This window comes from Arachis duranensis, chromosome 3, assembly GCF_000817695.3.
Source record: "Arachis duranensis cultivar V14167 chromosome 3, aradu.V14167.gnm2.J7QH, whole genome shotgun sequence".
Lineage (NCBI taxonomy): Eukaryota > Viridiplantae > Streptophyta > Magnoliopsida > Fabales > Fabaceae > Arachis > Arachis duranensis.
In genome coordinates, this window is record NC_029774.3 from 104,929,249 (window position 1) to 104,956,650 (window position 27,402).

General features: G+C 32.9%; 2 protein-coding genes and 1 non-coding gene across 4 annotated transcripts; 2 read left to right on the top strand and 1 right to left on the bottom strand.

Annotated features, from left to right (window-relative positions):
- Nucleotides 1-1,326: 1,326 nt before the first annotated feature.
- On the top strand, nucleotides 1,327-3,175 carry LOC107479977 (serine racemase). Its single transcript, XM_016100094.3, has 6 exons — nucleotides 1,327-1,591; nucleotides 1,665-1,751; nucleotides 1,830-2,060; nucleotides 2,366-2,439; nucleotides 2,526-2,634; nucleotides 2,856-3,175. The coding sequence occupies exons 1-6, from the start codon at nucleotides 1,416-1,418 to the stop codon at nucleotides 3,100-3,102; spliced, it is 924 nt and encodes a 307-aa protein (XP_015955580.1). The 5' UTR covers nucleotides 1,327-1,415; the 3' UTR covers nucleotides 3,103-3,175.
- LOC107479976 (actin-depolymerizing factor 7) lies at nucleotides 2,592-5,459 on the top strand. 2 transcript variants are annotated; one of them, XM_021138676.2, is made up of 3 exons: nucleotides 2,592-2,634; nucleotides 4,204-4,463; nucleotides 4,823-5,459. In XM_021138676.2, exons 1-3 carry the CDS (start codon nucleotides 2,632-2,634, stop codon nucleotides 4,971-4,973), a joined length of 414 nt encoding a protein of 137 aa, XP_020994335.1. In that variant the 5' UTR covers nucleotides 2,592-2,631; the 3' UTR covers nucleotides 4,974-5,459. The 2 variants fall into 2 exon arrangements, with proteins under 2 accessions (XP_020994335.1, XP_015955579.1); XM_016100093.3 differs by lacking the exon at nucleotides 2,592-2,634 and adding an exon at nucleotides 3,428-3,853.
- Nucleotides 5,460-25,903: 20,444 nt separating this feature from the next.
- Nucleotides 25,904-26,011, bottom strand: LOC127746264 (small nucleolar RNA R71). The gene has a single exon (XR_008007884.1). It is a non-coding gene; the product is annotated as a small nucleolar RNA R71 (small nucleolar RNA).
- Nucleotides 26,012-27,402: the final 1,391 nt, after the last annotated feature.

Here is a 27,402-nt window from a genome sequence, read left to right on the forward strand (position 1 = left end):
AGATCCTTTCTTGTGAACATAATTTTTCTTCCTTCCATAATTTTTCTTGTTATCAAAACCTTGCCATTTACCTCTTCTAAGGTTATGATTTACTGTATTTGCTTCAGGAAATGAGACAGCGCCAGCTGGGCGCGCTTCATGATTTCTTAAAAGCAATTTATTGTTACGCTTAGCAACAAAAAGGCAAGAAATTAGCTCAAAATATTTTTTTAATTTTTTTCTCGATACTGCTGCTGCAAGAGCACATTCGAAGCATGGAAGGCCGAGAAAGTTTTCTCTAACATGTCATTATTAGTTATCTTTTTCCCACATAATTTGATTTGTGAGATAATTTAGAACATTGCTGAATTGCATTTATTGATGGATTTAAAATCCTGTAGACGTAAGTGCGTTTACTTATATTAAGCTTGAGTAAGTATCACTGTCTTTTGATGATTATACTTTTCTTCAAGTTTTTTCCAAAGATCTGCAGATCTTTAAGTGTGAAATATTCATTTTTCAATCCTTCGTCATGATACCGACGAAGGAAGATCATGACTTTGGGTTTATCCTTTTGGGATGCATTATTGTCAACCTTAATAGTATCTCCAAGATCCATTGAATCAAGATAGATTTCAACATCTAATATCCATGATAAATAGTTGTTTCTAGATATATCAAGAGCATTAAATTCAAGATGAGAGAGTTTCGATATAATGAAAATTTATTACAAGAGTCTTCCTAAAATTTTGATTAGAGTTTCGTACTGATAACGTGTTGTAAACTAAATAAATAAGAGGTAATAAAAATAAAATAACAAAATGTAAATAAAAGACACTAATATTAATATTCATCAATATAATTAATTCAATATAATAGAGATGATTCATATATTTATTTAATATATATAATAACATAAAGAGAAAAAGAGGAATATATAAAGAAAAAAAAATTATTGTTATTGCGTGTCTTAAATGCCTAAGTTTATATCTCTATTTATACATGTGTAAGCTTTTTTAAATATTAAAAAATTTGCACCATTTATTCTTTAATGTTTTTACCACTCAAAAATACTTGATTGAAGGAATAAACCATGTTAAGTAGACACTAAATGGACATTCATATTGTAACAACTTTTTTTCTTCTTAAATTTGATTTAATGATATTAGAAGAATATTATATTATCAATAGAATTTATTAAATTAAAGTATAAATTAAAAATATATTATTAAATTATTATATTGAAAAATTAAATTAATAAATAAAAAAATAAATTATGCGCTGTTAAATATTTTTCGTCGTGTTATTGATGTTGACCAAAAAAAAGACCGTGGAAGTGGAAGTGAAGCCTGAGGCAGCAAGGGAACATAATTCCACTGTCACAGAAATTTCTTTCAATTTTCTATATTCAGTGACTCAGAGATATAGAAAGATAGATGGAAGGAGAGCGCCAAATAGAAAAGGGGAAATATGCCGCTGATATTTCGTCCATAAAGGAAGCACATGACAGAATCAAACCATTTATTCTCAAGACTCCAGTTATGTCCTCCACCTCTCTCAATGCCTTATCGGGAAGGCACCTCTACTTTAAATGCGAATGTTTCCAGAAGGGGTAAGAAATCTAGTCCCAATGAATTCCAATTTCAACTGTTCTCTTGTTTTCACTTTATTCTATGGTTCATCAGTGGAGCCTTTAAATTTCGAGGTGCCTGCAATGCTGTTTTCTCGCTAGACGATGAAGATGCTTCTAAGGGAGTTGTAACACACAGCAGGTTTGTCTCTGCAAGTTGTTTTGATTTATCAGATTAGGTGTAGGTTTAGTCCTGATTGATTGTGCTCTCCAAAATCAGTGGAAACCATGCTGCAGCGTTGGCTTTGGCCGCGAAGCTACGGGGAATCCCTGCATATATTGTTATTCCGAAAAATGCTCCAACCTGCAAGGTTGAGAATGTAAAGAGATATGGGGGTCAAGTTGTCTGGTCTGAGGCTTCTGTGCAATCAAGGGAGGAAATTGCAAACAAAGTGTGGCAAGAAACTGGTGCTATCTTTGTTCATCCCTATAACGATGGCCGCATATTGAGGTGGCAAGAAACTCTTTATGCATTGTGTCACTGTTTGTTTTGTTCTACTTCAAAAAACCTGACATAAGACATTATCATTTGAAATGGGGATAAGTAGAAATTGTGTAATGTTAGGGAACCGACTTTTTTTCAGTCAAAATCAATCAATTTTTTAAAAATTATTTTGTTTATATTAAATTCTAGATTTTAAATTATAAATCTAAATTATAAAGTTGGCTAACTAAAAGTTGGTCCCCGTACATACTCGTAGAAATTTGATGAATTTTACATCATTGCACTTTTGACATATTTGGTTCTTCTTGCAGTGGTCAGGGTACCATATCCTTGGAGCTTCTGGAACAAGTTCCACAAATAGATACTCTTGTAGTTCCCATAAGTGGTTTGTTCATTCTTTTCTGCCAAGATGTGAACCAAAATGTTTATTTTGATTTCAGCATCTAGTTCCTGATTTTTCAAAAATTGTAGGTGGTGGTTTGATATCAGGAATAGCATTGGCTGCCAAGTCTATCAATCCTGCTATTCGTATTTTTGCTATAGCTGATGGCCTTCGAGCATTTCTTGGGGATTTCACATGGTAAAGATAAAACTCTCCTCATCGAGATTGTCAACTAAACATGTAGTTCTCGGTCACCTTTATTGTTCCCTGCCTTTTACATGATTAGAGGATTCTATGTTTTTTGCTTTGTTTTGTTTTGTTTTTGAGGGTTTTATTCTGACATTCATCTTTTAGTGTTGCTTTTCACGATTCTGTTAAGTTGTCATGTTTGCTCATGAGTCGTGATACAATTGGAGCAGGCCTGTAGTGCGAGATCTTGTCGAGGAAGTTATAACTGTGGAAGACAGTGAAATACTCAAAGCCATGAAACTTTGTTTTGAAATTCTTAAGGTTGTTGTTGAACCAAGTGGTGCAATTGGTCTTGCTGCTGTCCTATCTGATACTTTCCAGAAAAATCTTGCTTGGAAGGATTGCAAACATATCGGAATAGTAGTTTCAGGAGGGAATGTTGATCTGGGCATACTTTGGAATTCTCTGAACAAATGACAATGGATTCTTTTGTTTTACTTGTATGAACCTTCATTGCTCTAGATATAAGTGTTATTTCATTAATGATGTAGCAGTGTCGTGTTGATATGTTTACTTCAATGCTACTTGTTAAATTTATTTTTTCTCAAGAATTGTGTGGACTAATATTTTATAAAATAAAAAAATGTGGGAACCCTTCCTGTTAGAGCTTGCCATACCCTGTCTTTCCGTTCTTAGTCTTCTAAAAAAAAAATTGACATTTTAATTGATTGCTCTGTATTGGTTTGGTTGGTCCTCTTTCTAACCAAAAAGAGTTATATTAGGTGTAGTTATTTTTTTGGACATGGTCAACCATTTATTATTAGGTTAAATTTTAATAGAGCCCGTCTTTCATCTAATGATGGAAGATGAACGAGTCAACACCATGTCTTGTGTAAATAAGTACAACAAAGAGTTATCTAATAAAAGATAATGAAATTAACAAGGAAGCATTAACTAAATTTGTGATTAGATAGGCAAGGATGCAAAACAAATTAGAACCAACCATTTCCCTTAATTCTCTCCTCTGTTGAATTCTTTAACCACTATCTCAGTCTTCTCAAATTTCCGCCTCTCCTTGTCCAAAAATCAAGGATCTTATACCTTGCTTTCTCTCCATTGTTGTCATTGTTACTTTCGCTCGCACTATCCATATTCTCCACTGCTACTTTTTCCTCTCATTTCCTTTGATTAGCTTTCGCGGCACTTCTTCCTCATTGCTGGCAAAATGGTATGTTTTTTTTTTCCTCTCCCCTTTTGCTTATGTTTGCATGCTATTTGATTCTTCTACTCTGTAATAATGTGAATTTTCTTGAAGACATGCACCATGTTCTTGACATTCCCACATTTGGAAAATCTAACGTTTTAAAAAGAACACTACTATTTAACTATTTTATACATTATAATAATAACTGAAATTTCACATTTCATAAATTAAGATCATTATATTAAGTTAGGAGAGGTTGACAATAATGAGGAGAATGAGCAAATGTTGCAATCAATTGACAAGTGCATATCATCGCATAGCATAGCACATTAGCACATAAGACTTTTAATTCATGACATGAGATGTTGGTGCAGGCAAATGCAGCGTCTGGAATGGCTGTGGAGGATGAGTGCAAATTCAGGTTCCTGGAGCTTAAAGCAAAGAGGATCTACCGTTACATTGTGTTCAAAATTGACGGACAGCAGGTGGTGGTCGAGAAATTAGGGGGTGCTGGCGACAGTTATGATGACTTTATGGCCAGCCTGCCGGCTGATGAGTGCCGTTATGCTGTCTATGATTTTGATTTCACAACCGATGAGAATTGCCAGAAAAGCAAGATCTTCTTCATTGCATGGTACTTATATGCACTGACTAGACTATTGACGGTAGAGATATAACCATTCATGTGCCTCCTCCTATCTGCCTAAGCTTTTGGGAAGATTGGTATTATGATATGGTATCAGAGTTTTTATGACTTAAAGTTTAGAGTTCGATCTTTGTTAGACCCTAAAAAGGAAAAAATAGCATAAGACAAATAAAAAAAAATGAAGGCCTATGCAAAAAATTCAAGCAAATAGAGTCCACATGAAATGGAGTTATCTCTCTAACATTGATAGATATTTCGAAACAGATGGAGTTATTAAAAGCAGTTTAATTGAATGCAACATTATAGATTGTTTGTATATGATATTGTAATGGGGTGCATGCATGTAGGTCCCCAGATAGCTCAAAGGTGAGGATGAAGATGGTGTATGCTAGCTCCAAAGATAGATTCAAGAGGGAATTGGACGGTATACAAGTGGAATTGCAGGCAACCGATCCAAGCGAGATGAGCTTGGACATTGTGAAAGCTCGAGCCATCTAATCTAAGCATGTCTTTCTTGAAGTTACCATAGAGCGAGCAATGATGAATGACATGCACTTTTACTGGCATATTGTTCTTCCTTAAAAGTTAAAAACTCAATATATGCTTGTTCAGTTTTTTCTAGTGTGATCTTGGATTGTTGGTTGGTTGGTTTAATTGGGTGTATCAAGTTGCCAATCTAGCCTCTTGGTTTTTCAATTGGGGTTGGCTCTTGGGCAATTGTATTAGCTGTTACTGCAAAAATGATCAAACAAACTCATATATGTATGCTTAATGTCTCCAATTCTTCTTTTAAAACCATATTTTGGATTGGAAAGACCTTATCTAGAGAATGGCTTTCATATTTTTATTTTTTGAATGATAATCGTTTAAAATTAGGCTCGAATAGGATATCTAGCAAGAACCATGAGAAGATAAGAATTTTACATTAAATTAATTAACCATCAACGTAAAATTAAAAGATGAAAAGTGTTATATAGAATATAATAATTTAGATGTTCAAAAATGTTTTTTTTTTCTTGGACAAATGTGATTATGTGATATTAATGGAATATTACAAAGTTGATTTTGTTCTTATCCGTGCAATATACGAAAGATATTTAACTTTTGTATTTATGTTTAAAATATGCTTTTAAAATTTTTTTTATGAATATATTTAACTTATTTACCATATTTTTATTTATGCAATTATACATACTCGATGAATTGTTTTACTCAATAAATTGTTTTACAAAATTCTCACATAATTTAAATATCAATTTAGGTTTTATAAAATATTAAGACAAATTTAAAAACAACTTCTTACATCCAATTTAAAAATATTTTCACTGTAGCTCATCAAGTTCTAATACAATAAAAACACCGTACTGTTAAATTTATAATAGATTAGAAGTTTTATTACATCCAATCAACCAAAGCACATTTCTATGCAATTCGAACCAGCTTAGTTCGAATTACATTTGTATATAATTCGAACCTATTTAACTCGAATTGTTCCAGAGCGAAATACACACTAATTCGAACCAACTTGGTTTGAACTACAAGCATACATAATTCGAACTAGATGAGTTCGAATTACATAGTGCAAGCTTTCCGAAGTAATTCGAACCAAGCTGGTTCGAATTACACAAATCGTATTTCGTACTAGGCTGGTTCGAATTAGTGAGGATCAGACCTGTATATATATGGTGTAAACGTGAGTTGCTCTCATTAGAGGGGGTAAGATGGCTAGTGAGGAGAGTTTTGTAGTGTTGGTTCACCACATGAGTAGGTGTATTTTTAGGTTTGGTGCTTTGTTTATTTCACTTTGCTGTTTAGATTCGAATTAACTTCATCACGTGTTCCTTCATAATTCAAGTTAAGTTGGTTCGAATTATATGTTAATGTAGTTCGAATCCAGCTAGTTCGAATTACATAGTAATGTGCTTTGACTGATTCATGAAGTTATTTTGAGTTTGGCTGATTCATGTAATTTGTTTCCTTCCTTGACTTAATTGTATTTTTTGCCCTAATTTAAATATAAATCGTATAACTCTTACCTATCAAATACGAATCATCTCTTTTTTCTTAGAATATTTTTTTGTTTGGTTTAAAGTAAAAAAGAATTTTTCAAAATTTCAAAAATTGGGGAGTACAAAATCGTATCCTTCGTGAGAAAAATTCTATATTCATGCTTAGTTAGTTTGATCTTAATTTTATTTTGATCGACGTCAAAGTTGATCATACTATAAATTCTTCCTTAAAATATATTTTTTCTCGTATAGAGATACATTTGAATTTTTAATTATGCATTATATAGAATTACATAGCACTCTTATAAGATAATATTAAAAGAAAGAACTAATTAAGAATTATACAAAATATATAATTAATTTATTATTGATATATAAATTACAATTACTTCTTTATCAATTAGAATCGTTTCGATCACAATTGAAGTACTCTAACTTTAAATTTTTAAACTTTATGCTCGAACTTTACCTTGATATTTCCAATATGATCATACCTACAAAGAAAATAAAAAAATAAAAAAGTAAATGTAAAAACTTTAGATAATATCATAATACTACATTTAACAATATATTAAACTGAATGTTAGAACTCAATTTAGTAGTCATGATAATTACTATATATATATAATAATTTAATTCACTAATTTTAAAAAATTATGTATGATTGTAGTATAATTTATATAAATCACGTTTAATACATATAATTAGTAATAAATTAGAATATTATTTTTTTTAATAATATAATAATATGCTTTTTTTATTAATAATTAATTTAAAATATTGATGCACACATCATAACTTTAATAATATATTGATCTTACCGTTCGTATACTAATATATTAATATACATATTTGTTCTATTTTATTATATAATAATTTTATATATTATACATTTATGTTTACTATTATTTAAAACATTCTTTTACTCTCAAGATTCAAATAAAAAAATTATTTTTATTAAAAGATTATAATTTCAATTATTAGGTTCTAATTTGGTTCTAATTATGTTTAGCATTGCACATATATATACGAATTGATTAGATTCCAATTATTGTTATTGTAAGAAGTTTAATTTCTAGGTATTAATAAATTAAAAGTCATACAATTTGTGAAAGTACAAACGATATTTAATTTTTTTTCCATGTATTCATTACAATAATAAATCTAATTATCAGTTTAATTGGTATTAAATTAAGATATTAAGAAATTAATCATGAGATTTTAAAGAAAGAAAAAATTAAAAATATTATTTTATTATTAAAATTTAATTTAAAAATTATATTTAAGAAATGAACATATTTACCCTTTAATATGAGTTTATGCATTTAATTATTATGCTTTTAAGATTAAAAAATAAATTATTAATTCATGATCTAATAATTTAATTTTCTAATTTAAAAATAAAAAATTATGTATAATTGTAACATAATTTATATAATTTATCTTTAATATAATTAATAATAAATTAAAATATTGTCTTTCTCCTAATAATATAATCATATATGTCTCTATCGTTAATTGATTTAAAACATTAATTTACGAATTCTAACTTTAGTAATATATGAATATTTTATTTTTCATAATCGTATATTAATATACGGGTCGCTCTATGGTACAGATGTAAATTGATACAAATTTACAGATATTCTCTTTATATGAATATGAGATCGACATCTGGCTGTTTGATTGCAGGGCTTGTCTCCTGTTTTATCTTATGGGTGGCTGAGCTAGATAGCCAAAATTGCTTAGGTATAATGTTGGCTGGTGGACCTGTTGAAGTGGGCTTTGACAACAGTGGATTGGGTTTCAAAAAGAACCAAAATTTTTTTTTTTATTTTGTGAATGGGAGAAAAAAAAGTGAAACGCAGTTCACTAGTATCCATGGAGGGTGAAGTATTGACGAAGGTCTTCTCCCCAAAAACGAAACCCTGGGTTGCAGGTAGGGGTGTGCAAAAAAATTGGTTTCACTGAACTGAATTGAAACTGAACTGAAACTGTTTTAAATAAACCAGTTTTTTTAAATAAAAAACTGAACTGAAACCACAGTTTTTATGAAAAACCAGTTTATTAAAAACCAGTTTTTATGGTTCAGTTTAGTTTTAAACCAAATTAAACTGGTTTTATTTAAACTCCAAAATTAATTTTACATACTCTTTCTTTCTCTTTCTCCCTTCACTCTCTCTCTCTCTCTCTCTCTCTTTCTCTCTCCTTCCCCTCTTCTTCTCTTTTTCTTCTTTGCTCCCTCTCTCTCCCTCCTCTCTCTTCCTCTTCTCTCTCGCTCCCCTTCTTTCTCCCCCTCCCTCTCTTTGTCTTCCTCACTCTCTCTCCACCTTTTCCTTTTCTCTCTCTTCCCCTCTCTCTCCCTATCTCCATCTCTCTCTCACTCCTCTCTCTCTCTCTCTCCCCTGCCCCTCTTTCTTCCCCTCCCCTTTCTTTCGTTCTCCTTTTCTCCCTCTCTATCCCTTTCTCTCATTTTCTCTCTCCCTTATCCCTCTCTCTTTCTCTCTCTCCTTCTCTCCATCTCTCTCAATTTTTTTCTCTCTCTCTTCCTCCTTCTCTCTTTCTTTGTGCTCTTTTTCCCTTTTTCTTCTCTCTCTTCCTCTCTCTCCTCCTCCTCCTCCTCTCTCTCCTCCTTCTCTCTCTTATTTTGGAGAAAAGAGAAAGAGAAAGAGAAGAGGGATATAAAGTGAGAAAAGGATGAGAGAGAAAGAAAAAAGAGAGAAAGGAAGGAGAGAAAGAGAATAAGAAGAGAGAGGAAGGAGAAAAAAGAGAGAGAAAAGGATAGAGAAAGAAGGGAATGAGAGAGAGATCTTCCTCTTTCTCTCTCTCTCTCTCCCTTTTTTTCTCTCCCTCCTCTCTCTATCTCTCCTCCTCCCCTCTTTCTTCCTCTCTCTCTCTCTCCTTCTCCTCTTTCTCCCTCTCATCTCTCTCTCTCTCTCTCTCTCTCTCTCTCTCTTTTCTATCGCTCTCTCTCTCTTTCCTTTTCTCCCCTCTCCTTCTCTCTCCCCCTCCCTTCCCCTTCTCTCTCTCTTTCTCTTTTCCCTCTTTCCCCTTTTGTTTCTCTGCTCTCTGCCCTCTCTCCACGTCCCCTCTCTCATCATCTTTCTCTCTCTCATTTTCTCTTTTTTCTTTCTCTTTCCTATTCTTCTCTCTCTCCTTCCCTTATTTCTCTCTCCTTTTCTCTCTCTCTCATTCCCTCCTTTCTCTATCATTTTCTCTCTCTTTTTTCTCCTTCCTCTCTCTTCTTATTCTCTTTTTCTCCTTTTTTCTCTCTTTTTTCTTTCTCTCTCATATCCTTTTCTCACTTTATATTCCTCTTCTCTTTCTCTTCCTCTTTTCTCCAAAATAAGAGAGAGAAGGAGGAGAGAGAGGAAGAAGAGGAGGAGAGAAAGGAAGAGAGAGAAGAGAGGGGGAAAAGAGCACAAGAAAAGAGAGAAGGAGGAAGAGAGAGGGAGAAAAATTGAGAGAGACAGAGAGAAAGAGAGAGAAAGAGAGAGAGAAAGAGAAATAGAAGAGAGGGATAGGGGAGAGAGAAAAATGAGAGAAAGGGATAGAGAGGGAGTAAAGGAGAGCGAAAGAAAGGAGAGGGGAAGAAAGAGGGGCAGGGGAGAGAGAGAGAGAGGAGTGAGAGAGAGATGGAGATAGGGAGAGAGAGGGGAAGAGAGAGAAAAGGAAAAGGTGGAGAGAGAGTAAGGAAGACAAAGAGAGGAAGGGGGAGAAAGAAGGGGAGCGAGAGAGAAGAGGAAGAGAGAGGAGGGAGAAAGAGAGAGGGAGCAAAGAAGAGAAAGAGAGGAAGAGGGGAAGGAGAGAGGAAGAGAGAAAGAGAGAGAGGAGGGAGAGAAGGAGAAAGGGAGAGAGGACGGAAAGAGAGGGAGAGAAAGAGAGAGGGAAGAGAGAGAGGGGAAGAGGAAAGGGGAGAGAGAGAGAGAGAGGAAGAGGGATAGGGGAGAGAGAGAGAGAATGAGAGAAAGGGATAGAGGGGAGAAAAGGGAGAGAGAAAGGAGAGATAGAGAGAGGGAGAGAGAGGGGGAGGGAGAGAGAGAGGGAGGGAGAGAGAGAGGGAGGAGGGAGGGAGGGAGAGAGAAAGGGAGAGGAGAGAGAGAGAGAGAGAGGGGAGAGAGAGAGAGGGGGGAGAGAGAGGGAAAGAAAGAGGGAGAGTGTGAAAACTAGTTTTAGCCTATAAACCAGTTTAAACTGGTTTTTTTAATTAAAACCAGTTTTATTTTTATGAACTGGTTTAAACTGGTGCACTGTATTATAAACTGGTTTAGAACCAGTTTCATATGTGACAAAGCAGTTTGGTTCAGTTTTTAAACCATTTAAAATGGTTTAGTGCAGTTTCAGTTCAGTTTATAGAAAAACTGAACCATGCACACCCCTAGTTGCAGGGAGAGGGATACAGCCGCCATCGTGGTGCCGTGGCGGAGGTTCACGTCTGGAAACCGACTTCGATCGAAGTCACGGATTTATCTCGTAGCCCGCATTGCTTGCGTTTGCCGTCCACGCTTCCGGCATGATCGGAAGTTGCTGCTGTTCTGGTTTGATCCTCATTTCAGGTATGAATTTCATTGTTTTTTCTCTGTTCGATTTTATAGTATTCAAAATGGTGTCTTGCTTTAGAGGTTTGGAGCCTTGGGTAAGTTGAATTGAATTGAATTGAATCTATAAATTTCTTTTGAATTTTCCTTTCAATGTTTCTGGTTTGAAACTCGCTTAGGAGCATGAGTCACTGCTTTATCTTTCTTTGTGTTTGTCAACTTTGCTTTTCCCTTCACACCACTTTCAATGAGACTTTTGTGCCAACTTTTCTTGAACATTTTACTTCCGTCTTACTTTCCTCCATTTGAATGCCTACTCTCGACTAACGTTAAGCCATGGTTGCTGGTAGTAATAGACTTATAGGGTTCATTTTCACTTGGTAAGTCTGACTCAAATTTCTTATCCCTCTTTCTCTTTTTATGTTTAACGTTAAACTCTTCCTTCCATACTTAGTTGCTTCCACAACTTTATCTTGTTTGATGATGAAAATAATGGTGTTTTGCTTGCAGTTGTCAGAAAAATCACTACAAACACCAGCTGATGTTGTTGAACAAGGTGAAGTTGTCTGCCAAGAAATACATACTGCGATATGGTTTGCGTTCGACTAAATCGGATAGCTTAACTGCCCAACATATAAGAGATATCAGGAAGAAATTCAACCTACTATGACATTACTTTACAAGCATGGTCTCTTCTACTATTATTATGGCATCAATTTAGTGATTGTACAAAATATTTTAAAACTATTGCTTCTTATCTTGTGTAGTAACATAGCTACATTTTGACATTTTTTTTGTCATTTAAGCATTCCATTATAATTTGAACATTTCATTATAATTTGGGACAACGGATTGGTTACTCCCTCTCTTATGTGGGAGTAACATTAACTATGTAAAAATATTTATAACTTGAATCCCGCATTTTTGTTTTTGAAAAAATTGGTAATTAAAAGTTGGCCCCTCTGCTTTTTTATTTTAACATATTCACCCCAAATAGCCTTAATTTTTTACTTCAATTTCTTCAAGAATAACCAAAATCCAAAACTCATTTTGGCAACTCTTTCATTATTGTTCTAACTAACTTAAAAAAATTACAAATAACAAAGGTTCTAATGCACCATGCATTAACTTAACAGCATATATGACAATCTTTGGCAGTCGCATATTTATTTAACTAGGCTAATTTCTGGCAGTGCCCTTCCTTCCATGTAACATGTAGTCTTTCTTCATTCCCTATGACTGCATAATTAGTGCTGTAAAAAAATAAAACACAAAGGAAAAGAGGTGTGTCACTACATTTCTAATGCTAGAATCCTAATTGACTGTGCATATAAAAGCAAGCTGACGATAATGCTCCAAGAAAGAGCCAATCACAAGGTATGAGTATTGCTTGTGTTTAGAATTAAACTAAAAAAACGCCTTATATCATTTTGGGAACCTGAGACAAACATCGGCTTAAAGGAAAAGACGTCTACTACTTATCATGTATTTCACAGATACATAATTTTAGACCACAAAAAGTAATAGTTCCAAGAACAAAGTTATACAAAAGGGAAAAAAAAAGATAGCATAACAAATTCTAGTAAATGGTCAGAGTTATACTATTCATTCTTCTTAATGAAAGCACAAGTCTTGACCACATGCTAGTACAGTAAAAATTTTAAAAAATGTACATGAATGAATTTCGCATATATATGTAGTCTTTTTCCCAAGAATAATGCTACAAGGACTAGGAAAAATGATAACGAGTTTATCCCCTTTCAAGTTATATAGAGAAGAGATAAAAATTGAACTCCACCTAGAGAAAGGCCAATCTATAAACGAAACAGTAAATTATATTTTTTACCATTCACAATACAGTTCACATAGTTAAATAACATGTGATGACTTAGGTTAAGACAAATTGATTAATTTTGATTTAAAAGATGAGAAGTGAAGAAGGAAGAGGCACAGAGGAAAATAAAGTCTTTGATTACATCTAATCTAATCCTTAGATAGAGACAACATATTTGAACACTAATTTTAAGAAATTTTGGCTAACTAGGGAGAGATCATATTTTCAAACACTAACTCAACCTTCATCTCCTTGCTTCCTTCCTTATAAATTACTGGACATTAACATGATGCAGCTTCAGCTCGGAAGTTAGATATAGTAGTGTCTCCATGATAAACTAGTACTAACTGTAATGATTTACCTTCTGATGGAACCAGAAACCTTTCCCACGGAGGACTTAAGTTTGTTCCCACAAAAGTTCTGAAAGAAGTTTAGCCAATAGTTAGAATAAAGGGGGGAAGTAGAGTTGAAATAGAAATACAAAGAAACAATAGCATTAAGATTAAACTCTGCTTGAAGTGGCGTCAAACAAACATAGAATGCATTGTACTTGCTACAAATACATCATTCACATGCTTTTTCAGTTCAATACCGCTTTTATGCCCTTGCACAACTAATTCACCACATTCACACATCATTTGTTTACTCTTCTCTAACAATCTATGAAGATTGAATCAGGCTAGTTAAAAAAGGTATGTTAATATGATCACTGAAACAAATGCAGATCAACATCAAGAAAGTTTATTATAGAACTATTTAGTTTCTTAATCAATAACCATGCTAATTCAGAATGTAACATACAAAAAGAGGGGGCATTGAGAAGAGCCCTATAATCTGTCAAACCTAGATGGAGGCACAAACGAGGTTCATGATTGGATCCACCTCCATCTTTCAATTCATACCCTCCATACTGCAATTCACACTCTGTTAGGAACAGTCCAGGAAAAAAACCACAAACCACATAGATAAGTCCTCAAAATCATAGTTACATGATACACAATACGTTCCAACACCGATACGCAACAAGCCAAAATGTAAAATAATTTATATGAAAAGTATAGTTATGGCGTTTTAGTACACAAATAAATTATGAATTAGTATGCAATATGTCAACTAATTGACGAATTCATGTAACTATATGCCCAAAATGTAACTATATACCCAAAATTACTACACTTAACAATTAGCAAAGCATCCATTCGATGTGTGACCTGATCTATAGTCTATACCCTAAAACATACCCTGAACTTGTTTCCGTTGAAGAGTGACTTGTTATTCTGAGCTCTCTGCTCCCGTATCTACACAACCAAAACGCGATAACAATTAAACAAGGAATCAAATCAAAATAAAGAAGAGTGTGTGCTGGATAGAACGACAAGCAGAGCAGAGCAGAGGTTTTAGCACGGCGTGAGCAGAAGAACACGGCGGAGCATAGCAGAACAAGTCGCGAGCTCCAGCGGTGAGGAACACGACGCCGGCGAGAGAGAAAAGGGATTACAGCAGCGCTCTGTTCCGTAAAACCCTGAAGCATGGTAGAAGATGTATAAGCCCAAATAGGAGTAAAGGAGTCCACCACTGATGACCCAAATGAAAAAACATAAACAATGGAGAAGCCCACCTCCATAAACCCAGTTGGAGATTTGCAACCTTGGCTCCTTATTTCATTAGCCGGCTCCATTCAATAGACAAGCCTGACAAAGTGAAAGAACTCTACCAAGCCTGTTCCTTACCGTGCTACTTGTCACAATATTCTTCAATCTATATGAATAAATCTGTATGTTATAAATGGCGTTAATATACATATTCCTTCCATTAGAATAATGCTTTTAAGATAAAAAAAATTGTTAATTAAAAATATAATCAATCTAATGAATTCTGGACTTGGCACTGGACTTGAAGTTTCTGCGTTGGATGCCAATGCTATTTTGGACCCCTAGAAGTAAAAGATTTTCTGACGTTAGACACCCATGTAGTACAATAGTAGAAATTCTGGGTGTTAGCCGCCACTTGCCAAAGTTGGGTACCAGCTTGTGGCCTTGTTGAAGGCGCTGGGTGCCCTCTTTTTGGTGTGGGACGCCACCTTGTTGAAATAAGGCTGGCCCTTGGACTTTAAATCTTTGAAGTCAAGCGCCCGTTTGTTCTTTTTTCCTGAGAGTTTATTTTGTTTGTATTTCTTCACTTTATTTTTTAAAAAAAATAATTTTTTACGCACAATAATTGTAAAACAATTCTAAATATATGATTAGCTATGAAAATTTTATTAAAAATATAAAAATTTTAAATTAAACAAAAAACTACTCAAAAAAAGGTAAAAATTACTTAAGATGTCAACAATTCACTATTGATACCATAGAGCCCACTCCTGCAGCTATCAACAAAGGTAAACTCTTTTAGAAACTATGAGTATGATTTGAAAAAAAGTTTGGGAACCAAAATAATTCAGTGATAATTAGTTAAAAAATTTTTAATTTGACTTTATTTATATAATTTTTTACATTTTAATCTTTTATTTCACTCTCTTATCACTCAACTTATCACATTATATTCCTAATTATTAAGATATAACATATCATATATTAATGAGACTTTTTATAATTTGATTTTTATATATACTATTACATTAAAGACTTAATAATATATTTTGAATATCATTAATTTAATTGATTTTTTTAACCACTAAATTATATATACTATTACATTAAAGACTCTTATTATATTTTTTAAATTATTATCTCATATGTGCACTAATTGGTCATAAATGTAATTATTTTAATATTTTTATTTAATATTTATATGTATGATTATTTATTGATTTTAATATAATGAGTTAATAATTACTTTTAAAAATTTATTTCTTAATTTTTGTTTATATTTTATTTTTTATTTTTTAATAGTCTATATGTAAAATATGAATTATATAGTATAATTTGTTAAAATTTTTTAATCAAACATTTATAATTTTATATGTATAACATCTATAATTTAAGCACATAATATCTATAATTAATGAATTGGTATAAATTATTATTTATTATTTTATTTTATAGGTCAAAAACTAATAATTTTTGACGTTTTTATTTTTAATAAATAGAGATTAATTAAATTTAAGATGTTCTTATTTTTTATAAAATATATTGAGATGATTTGAAATTTTTTAAAATTAAAAATGTCAAAATTTAAAATTTTTATTTGAAAAAATTATAAAATTATGAATATAATAATAATGCAAGAACATATTTGAGATTTAATTTATATTAAATTTAAAATTGATTTTTAGTGTAATTAAATGAAAGATAATAATTATAAAAAAATTAATTGTATTAATTAAATTTAAAAAATATTCACACTCTCTTATAAGTACAAACGTTATTAATTATATATGTTTATTTATTATCTATAATATTTTAGCTAGTTAGTATTGCTCTATAATTTGCATGTGGGTGTAAATAAAGATTCGTTGCGCATTAGTCTTTGAATGTGTTATTAAATTGGACAATACAAGTAAATATGCATGTTCCACATAATTTAATTTGAAATTCTAGTAAAATTATCTTGAACATTAAATTAATGTTCAAAACCGCTTGCTTTTTAATTCAATCTAGATATTATATTATAATTGATAGCTTATGCATTATTGTTTGTGAAATGATAATGTGTATTGGCCTCTAATTTAAAAAGAGTAAATATTCAATTCGATTTTGTTTATTTTTTAGAAAGACAAAGTAATCTCTATTCAAAAAAGTACATTCTAATTTTTATCTTTTTGTTTTGTGAAATATGACAGTCCTTTTATGGCTTTCATTTTTAAAAATAAATGAAATTAATATACGTGTCATTTAACAGTGATGAGCTAGTCGTCAAGTATCCATTAAGTACTAAGCTAGTAAGTGAAAAATGGATAGGAATCGATTTATTCCTGTCTTTCAAACAAAAACGTTGTCGTTTTAATACGTATCACTTTTGATAATATATAACCCAACTTCCATGTCATTAGCAGTATTGTCAAACCAATAATATATTTTATATGTTGTATAATCAAACTCCATAAATAGAGTTTTTAGATAAAAAAATTTAACATAGTCTAAATCCATGAGTGAATACTTATGTACTTTTTTTATTAAGATAACATAATACTCTCTCTAAATTTCTCTTAAAACTTTTTTTTTATGATAAAATACAAGAACAATTATAAAAGCATCTATCTGAGATAAACAAAGTGTTAGACAAAAAAAAAATATTATTACTTAAAAAAATTATTTTAAGTAAATAAATATAATATAATATCATTATCAATTTATGAAGTCAATTTCAATATATTTTAAGTGAAGCTTCTAATTAACACTAGTAAAGGAATAATTTTATGCAAAATTTGAATTAGACTTAGATTATAGGGCATGCTATGTGTAGGAGCAGTTATCAACATAAAGCGTCAAAGTAGGTGTACAACGGTAGTCAAGAAAACAAGCGCGAACGGTTATTCAAATTTGAAAACTGACGAAGATCATTATAGGAGTAGCTGTCAGTTGACATTAGATTAGTCTATAAATAGAGTTTTGGGCAAACATTGTAATCAATTCATTTCTTGGAAAATACTTGGAAACTCAAAAACGCTCTCAACCTCCTTGGCATCACAGAGTAAAACTGAAAATCTTAAGTAATTCCTCTGAAGTCAGAACTCAAAACTTGTACTTTATTTTCTATTTTTAATCAAAGTTTTTTATTTTTATTTGTTCGTCTTCATCTTCTTCTTCCATTCTCTTTTAATTTCTGCATTTTACTTTACCTCCGGCACCTTGTATGTTTTCTTTTTATCTTTAGTTTTATTTTCAAAACTACAATTGAGACCTTGAGACACCCACAAAAGAGGTCGTTTTCGCTCCTTGAATTAAGAATGTGAAACAAAACTCGAAAATTATTGATTTATTTGTTGTTAATATCGTGAAACAAAAAATCGAGTAAAATAAATTGGCATGCCCGGTGGGACCTTGTCAATAGATTGTAGTTTGTCAAAAAAAAAAAAGAAAAATAAGGAGTTTTGAATTGCATGTGGTTACGCAGTGATAAGATTGTGTTTTCAGAGACTAAAAAATCAGCGTCAGTTGACATGTCAAATACATCTACAACATCTTCTTCTACTTCCAGTGATGATACTAGAGGAAATGAGTCCAAAAATTCTCCTGTGATTTCAAACACAGAGCCTACCTTATCGTCAGTGAGGCATGATGGCGTTGGCCATGCCCATCTATGGTTAAATGCAACTCACATAAATACCATGGGGTGGCCGCCTTATGGCTTGCCATCGGGGTATGTCCCCTCCATAGTGATACAAAGCTTGCCTATGCCTCTCTATTCAATATTTCAAAATCCTCTTTACCAAAATCCGTATGTCATGTCAAATGTACCAGTTTCTAGGGTGTCAAGTTTACATATATCACAACAGAACTTGCTACATGCCACTAATTTAGGAAATAACAGCGTATATAATTCTACTACACGTACTGTTACCAGGGTAGAAAATTCTAGGTCTGTGTTTCTTGACATGTCAAGAGCAATGCTTATTAATCAATTTAGTCAAACTGTCGGATCTTTAGCAAACATTAGGCAACAGATGGGTGAAAGCTACGATGATATAGTAAACATGTTAACTCATTAAATGGTGACTGTTTTGAGTATTTTCTTTGAAAACACAAATATTAGAATTGAGCAGTTAAATAGGCAAGTTAATAGAATTGCTACTGTGGTCAATTTAGAAGAAAATGACATCTATGGTTTAGTATTCGATAATGTCAACCAAAATGATGGAGAAATTCCTAATTATGATGTTTATATGTCTAGACATGGTCAGAATGCTGATAATATGTTGGAAAGACTTAGGCAAAATAATATCGGAGGGTAAGATGTCAATCAAGTGATTGAACAAATTCTAAAAAGATTGGGATTTAATGTTGAATTTGCAAATCAACCTCAGTTTATGTGTCTTTTACCTGAATTTATCCAACAAACTGAATTGTTTGAGGGATGGAAGTTTCCTAAGTCATTAACTACATTCTCTGGGGAAGATGAAGAATCATTAGTAAAGCACATTGCTAGCTATATTGTCGAAATCAATGAAGTGGCATTAAATGAGTATTTAAAGATGAATTCTTTTCCTCCCCATTGACAAGAAATGCCTTTATATGGTTTTCTAACCTAAAGCCAAATTCAAATCACTCTTGGATGTAATTAGAAAAAGATTTTCACAAACAATTTTTTAGTAGTGAATTAAGAATTAGTTTAAGTGATTTATTCTCCATCAAACACAATGTCAGATAATCGATTAATAAGTATTTGGCTAGATTCAAAAACATGAAAAATAGATGCTTTACTCCAGTTCCAGACTCTAAAATTGTCAAAATAGCTATAAATAAATTAGAATTTGGAATTAGGAAGAAGCTTGTAAATCAACACTATCATGACATAACTCAACTTACTGAAAATGTTAGACAAATTGAACAGTTGAAAGCTGAGAAAGAAGCGAAGTATAAAGAGATGATAAAAGAAAGATTAAATATTCATCAAACATCTCATTAAATAACCCATACAGAGGATGAATGAAAAGAATTTTCTGAAGTACAAGATAAATGACTTTTCTGCAAATAAGGGGTAATTTTGATAAACAAAAAATATGATAAAAAATGATCTCATCTTTTTTGTTTTTTTATTGGTTTTTATTTTTTTTATTCTTATCTTTATTTTTCTTTTCTCTCTCCTTTCTCTGTTTTTCTATCTCTTTTCTCTCTTTTATTCATCCTAATTTTTTTGCCTTATCTTTCTCATTTTTCTTATCTTTTAAATTCCTATTTCTTTCTTGTCTTTTGGTTCTAACTTTTATGTATATTGTTATAGTTTTATTAAAAAAAAACGCATTAAGTTTAAAATCTTAGACAAAAATAATTTCTCATTGACATTTGGGTATGTAATTCATAAGTACAAAAGTCTAATTGACTCAAAAATTATATTGAGTCTATTGGCGCTTGGAGTCAAAACTATTAGAATGTTAGTGTGGAGATTTTATAGGATTAGAAATTTTATCAAATCTAATTGACACCTAGAGCTTAACATATGAAAGAGACAATTTCACGAAGTTAAGATTCTATTACTTCCGAAGTTAGAAAATTTGTGTCAATTAGAACAATAAAAGTGTATGTGTCAAAAACTCTCAACTGAAATGTCAAAGGTTAAAACAAAGGTGAATTGATACACATTTAATTTGCCAAAATTAGAACAGATATCATTTGACACACTTAAAAGCTTCATACAAAAGAATAAACTCCATTGACAGTTCAACTATTAATGTAAAAACTTTATAGGCTTAGAAATTCTTTTAAGTCTAATACTAGTAGGCAATCAATTTGTCAAGTAGATGTGTCCAAAGTATCATTTGACTCTTAGTGTCAAAAATAAGTTAATATCAACAAACAATTAAATTTTCTCACTTTTCAATCATTATATTTCTTTAAGTGAAAAATCTTGGGGGCATCTTGTTAGATAAAAAAATATTATTACTTAAAAAAAGAATTATTTTAAGTAAATAAATATAATATAATATTATTATCAATTTATGAAGTCAGTTTCAATATATTTTAAGTGAAGCTTCTAATTAACACTAGTAAAGGAACAATTTTATGCAAAATTTGAATTAGGCCTGGATTATAGGGCATGCTATGTGCAGGAGCAGTTATCAACGGAAAATGTCAAAGTAGGTGCAGAACGGTCGTCAAGAAAACAAGTACGAACGGTTATTCAAATTTGAAAACTGATGAAGATCATTATAGGAGTAACTGTCAGTTGACATTAGATTAGTCTATAGATAGAGTTTTGGAAAAATATTGTAATAAGTTCAGTTCTTCTTGGAAAACACTTGAAAAATCAAAAACGGTCTCAGCCTCCCTGGCATCACAGAGTAAAACTGGGAATCTTAAGTAATTCCTCTGAAATCTGAACTCAAACTTGTACTTTATTTTCTATTTTTAATCAAAGTTCTTTATTTTTATTTGTTCGTCTCCATCTTCTTCTTCCATTCTCTTTTAATTTTTGCATTTTACTTTACCTCCGGCACGTTGCATGTTTTCTTTTTATCTTTAATTTTACTTTCAAAACTACAATTGAGACCTTAAGACACCCACAAAAGGAGTCGTTTCCGCTCCTTGAATTAAGATTTGAAACAAAACTCGAAAATTGTTGATTTATTTATTATTAACAATGGAACAAAAATTTGAGTAAAACACAAAGTAATTGATATTTTAAATTATAATCTCTAAATAAATAATTGTGATTTTAATTAGTTTATCAAACCACAACTAATAATAGTTCAGCGGTAAAGTAATGCACATATGGAGAAACAAAAAAAAAAGAATCCAAACTCATTACTATGCATGATATAATATAGTCAAAGTAGGTAGGTATATATTTGCTGGTTTCTTTTTCGACAGAAAAATTAAATTTTAATAGAGTACGTAAACATTTGCGGAGGTATATGTTTGCCTTAAACTTTAATAAAAAGTTTCTAGGAACTCTTTTATAAACACTAATCATAGCAATGTTTAATAATAATATATATATGAATACTATTGAAATTTGAATAATGATAACTATATCTGTAGAATTTGTTGTTATATATAGTTTGTGATTTTAATATAAGCAAATTGATGCATTCTGATTATAGTCTTACTTCCTACTTTCTATATATGAATTCCATTGCAGGGAGGACAAAAGATCTTTATCTCTTGATGGCAAAATGTCCTATAATTAGCAACATTGAATCCTAACCAAATTCTATCTGTGCAATGCAACACCAACCCAGAAAAAAATGCAAACACTTACTACCCAAAACTAATATACTACTTGTATAATATCCGTGGCTTAATCGGCCACGCATCAGCCAAACGTTAATTTGCAATAAAAAAATAAAAGGGGGAGTAACCTAAACGCGTTTCATTCTCGTCCTCATCTTCTCCCTCTATTCTCTATCTTTCATTTGACATTGTCCCCTATTCTCTTTATTTCTCTCGAAAGCCCTAATTCTCCCATTCCCTTCATCTTCTTCTCGGTAGGCTACTCTCTTCATCTGGCATAGATCATCTCTTTCGATGTTGTGATCTTGATCCTTTCCTCTCCTCTGTGCGACACTCTCTTTCTCTCCCCTTTTCTTGATTTCTCTCTCACAGTGCTGCTCTCACTCTTAAACCCTAGCCATTTGATGAGCGGATAATTTATATGCTTTTTGGCATTGTTTTTAGGTAGTTTTTAGTTTGTTTTAGTTACTTTTTAGTATATTTTTATTATTTTTTAGCAAAAATCACATTTCTGGACTTTACTATGAGTTTGTGTGTTTTTTTGTAATTTCAAGTATTTTTTGGCTAAAATTGAGGGACCTGAGCAAAAGTCTGATTTAGAGGCTGAGAAAGGACTGCAGATGCTATTGGATTCTGACCATCCTGCACTCGAAGTGGATTTTCTGGAGCTACAGAAGCCCAATTGGCACGCTCTCAATTGCATTGGAAAGTAGACATCGTGGGTTTCCAGAAATGTATAATAGTCCATACTTTGCCCGAGATTTGATGGCCCAAACTGGCGTCCAAACGCCTACCAGAGACCCCTTTTTTGGTGTTTAAACGCCAGAACTGGCACCATAACTGGAGTTAAATGCCCAAACTGGCATCCCAGCTGGCATTTTACTCCAAGAATGGCCTATGCATGTGAAAGTTTCAAAAAGCTCAGCCCAAACACACACCAAGTGGGCCCCGGAAGTGGATTTCTGCACTATCTGCACTTAGTTACTTATTTTCTGTAATCCCTAGTAACTAGTTTAGTATAAATAGCACTTTTGACTATTGTATTTCATTTTTGGATCATCTTTTGATCTTTTGATCACTTTGAGGGAGGCTAGCCATTCGGCCATGGAAAAACCTTTTTCTCTTATTTATTTTTCAACGGTGAAATTTCTACACCTCATAGATTAAGGTGAGGAGCTCTGCTGTTCTTCATGAATTAATGCAAGTACTATTGTTTTTCTTTCAATTCATGCTTACTTATTCTCCAAGATATAATCTCGTACTTAATTCAGTTAAGTCAGAATGAAGGGTGACCCGTGACAATCACCCACTATCTTCGTTACTCGCTTAACCAAGATCCGCGTGCCTGACAACCACAAGCGGTCTACATGATGTTCAACGTAATCATTGGACGACAGCTGGAGTATAGTCTCTTGGGTCTCTGATCCATGGATTTGACTCACCTCTCCTGACAACAAAGCATTCGAATCCGTGAGGTTAGAACCTTCGTGGTATAAGCTAGAACCAATTGGCAGCATTCCTGAGATCCGAAAAGTCTAAACCTTGTCTGTGGTATTCCGAGTAGGATCTGGGAAGGGATGACTGTGACGAGCTTCAAACTTGCGAATGTTGGGCACAGTGACAGTGTGCAAAAGGATAGAGAGATCCTATTCCGACACAAGTGAGAACCGACAGATGATTAGCCGTGTAGAAACCGCATTTGGACCATTTTCACTGAGAGGACGGATGGTAGCCATTGACAACGGTGATCCACCAACATACAACATGCCATGGAAGGGAGCACGCATGATTGGACGAAGACAATAGAAAAGCAGAGGTTCAGAAGCAACAAAGCATCTCCAAACGCTTATTTGAAATTCCCACCAAAGAATTACATAAGTACCTTTATTTTAATTTGTGTTTTATCTTTCTTTTAATTATCAACACCTCATAACCATTTGAATCCGCCTGACTAATATTTACAGGATGACCAAAGCTTGCTTCAAGCCAACAATTTCTGTGGGATCGACCCTTACTCATGTAAGGTTTTATTACTTGGACGACCCAGTGCACTTGCTGGTTAGTTGTGCGGAGTTGTAAAAAATTGTGATTGCAATTTCGTGCACCAAGTTTTTGGCGCCTTTGCCGGGGATTGTTCGAGTTTGGACAACTGACGGTTCATCTTGTTGCTTAGATTGGGTAATATTCTTTCTTGTTTGAGTCTAGTGTCAAATTCTAAGTTTGGTGTCTTCATGTCTTTCTTTTCTTAAAAATTTTCAAAAATATGTTTTTGATGTTCATCATGATCTTCAAAGTGTTCTTGGTGTTCATCTTGACATTCAAAGTGTTCTTGCATGCATTGTTTGTTTTGATCTTAAATTTTTATGTTTTGTTTCATTTTGTTGTTTTTGTCTCTCCTCATAAAAAAATTTGAAAAGTCAAAAAATACCTTTTCCTTTTTCTTCTCATAATTTTTGAAACTTTTTGTTGACTTGGTAAAAAATTTTTAAAATTCACTTGTTTCTTGTTAGTCAAGTCAAAATTTCAATTTAAAAAAAATTATATATATAAAACATAAAGCAGAGGAATCACAGAGTAAAAGAGCTCACTGGCGTTAAAACGCTAGTAAAGAGGCACTTTGGGCGTTAAACGCCAGAATGGTTATCATTCTGGGCGTTTAAAGCCAGTAAAGGTATCATTCTGGGCGTTAAACGCCAGAATGGGCAGCATTCTGGGCGTTTAACGCTAGAACTAGCAGCATTCTGGGTGTTCAGAAAAATGCCCAGTAAATAAGGATTCCTGGCATTTAACGCTAGCCAGGGTATCTGGTTGGGCGTTAAATGCCCAGAGAGGCAGCCAAGTGGGCGTTAAACGCCAGAATGGATAGCATTCTGGGCGTTTAATGCCAGGATGACACAAGGGAGGTAATTTTGTTTCCAATTCGAATTTTTTCAATTTTTCATATTTTAATTCATAACTTTTTGCATCAAACATATTTTAAACTTTCATTTTTCACTTTTCTTTTAATGTTTTTGAAAATTTTAAAACTAACTTTTCAAAATCTTTTTCTTAATTTTATTCCATATTTTCAAAAATTCTTGCTAACAATTAATGTTATGATTCAAAAATTTCAAGTTTGTTACTTTCTTGTTAAGAAAGGTTCAATCTTTAAATTCTAGAGTCATATCTTTTAGTTTCTTGTTAGTCAAGTCATCAACTTTAATTTTAAAAATCAAATCTTTTTAATTTCTCCTTCAACTCTTTTTCAAAATAAATTTCAATCATATCTTTTTAAAATTTTAAATTCAAAATCTTTTTCTAACTTCTTATCTTTTCAAAATTATTTTCAAATCTTTTCAACTAATTACTATTTCTTATCTTTTTCAAAACCACCTAACCACTTTTCCACTTCCAATTTTCGAAAATCACTAACCACTTTTTTAAAAATCTTTTTAATTAACTAATTATTTTAGTTTTAGTTTTTGAATACTCTCTCTCTTATCTCTTCCTATTTATTTACTAACACACCTCTTCTACTTATAATTCGAACCCTCTCTCTCCCTCTGTGTTCGAATTCTTCTTATTTTCTCTCTACCTCATTCCTCTATTCTTCTTTTCTTCTGACACCTCAATGAATCTCTATACTATGACATAGAGAATTCCACTACTCCCTTTGTTCACTTCTTTTTCATATGAGTAGAAACAGGGATAAAAACATTCTTGTTGAAGCTGATCCTAAATCTGAAAGGACTCTGAAGAGAAAGCTAAGAGAAGCTAAAGCACAACACTCAGTGGAGGACCATACAAAAAATTTCGAAAAAGAAGTAGACATGGCAGCCGAACCCAACAACAATGCCAGAGATGCAAGGAAGATGCTTAGTGACTATACTGTACCAACTTCCAACTTCTATGGAAGAAGCATCTCAATTTCTGCCATTGGAGCAAACAACTTTGAGCTTAAGCCTCAATTTGTTTCTCTAATGCAGCAGAATTGCAAGTTTCATGAACTTCCATTGGAAGATCCTCATCAGTTCTTAGCTAAATTCTTGCAGATCTGTGATACTGTTAAGACCAATGGGGTTGATTCCGAGGTCTACAGACTTATGCTTTCCCGTTTTGTTGTAAGAGACAGAGCTAGGATATGGTTATACTCACAACCTAGAGAAAGCCTGAACTCTTGGGACAAGTTGGTCAATGCTTTCTTGACCAAATTCTTTCCACTTCAAAAGTGAGCAAGCTTAGAGTGGAAGTCCAAACCTTCAAACAGAAGGAAGGTGAATCTCTCTATGAAGCTTGGGAAAGATACAAGCAATTAACCAAAAGGTGTCCTTCTGACATGCTTCCAGAATGGAGCATCATATGTATATTCTATGATGGTTTGTCTGAATTGTCCAAGATGTCATTGGACTATTCTACTGGTGGATCTCTTCATCTGAAAACACCTGCAGAAGCCTAGGAACTCATTGAGATGGTTGCAAATAACCAGTTCATGTACACTTATGAAAGAAATCCTGTGAATAATGGGCTGACTCAGAAGAAAGGAGTTCTTGAGATTGATATTCTGAATACCATATTGGATCAGAACAAAATATTGACTCAGCAAGTCAATATGATTTCTCAGAATCTAACTGGATTGCAAGCTGCATCCGGCAGTACTAAAGAAGCCACCTCTAAAGGAGTAGCTTATGACCCTGAGAATCTTGCAATGGAAGAGGTGAATTACATGGGAGAACCCTATGGAAACACCTATAATTCTTCATGGAGGAATCATCCAAATTTCTCCTAGAAGGATCAACAGAAGCCTTGATGAGCGGATAACTTATACGCTTTTTGGCATTATTTTTGGGTAGTTTTTAGTAGGATCTAGTTACTTTTAGGGATGTTTTCATTATTTTTTATGCTAAATTCACATTTCTGGACTTTACTATGAGTTTGTGTGTTTTTCTGTGATTTCAGGTAATTTCTGGCTGAAAATGAGGGACCTGAGCAAAACTCTGATAAGGAGGCTGACAAAGGACTGCTGATGCTGTTGGATTCTAACCTTCCTGCACTCGAAATGGATTTTTTGGAGCTACAGAACTCCAAATGGCGCGCTCTCAACGGTGTTGGAAAGTAGACATCCAGAGCTTTCCAACAATAGATAATAGTCCATACTTTATTCGGAAATTGACGACGTAACTTGGCGTTGAACGCCAAGTACATGCTGCTGTCTGAAGTTAAACGCCAGAAACACGTCATGATCCGGAGTTGAACGCCCAAAACACGTTATAACTCGGTGTTCAACTCCAATAAATGCCTCAGCTCGTGGATAGATCAAGCTCAGCCCAAGCATACACCAAGTGGGCCCCGGAAGTGGATTTATGCATCAATTACTTACTCATGTAAACCCTAGTAGCTAGTCTAGTATAAATAGGATAATTTACTATTGTATTAGACATCTTTTGACAGTTTAATCTTTTGACTTTGTAGTCTTTGATCATTCGGTCTCTTGATCATTCAGGGGGCTGGCCATTCGGCCATGCCTGAACCTTTCACTTATCTATTTTCAACGGTGGAGTTTCTGCACACCATAGATTAAGGGTGTGGAGCTCTGCTGTACCTCTTAAGAACGCGCGTGATTGACAACCACTTCCGTTCTACTCTAGGCCGAGCGCATATCTCTTAGATTCCCCAACAGAATCTTCGTGGTATAAGCTAGATAGATGGCGGCATTCATGAGGATCCGGAAAGTCT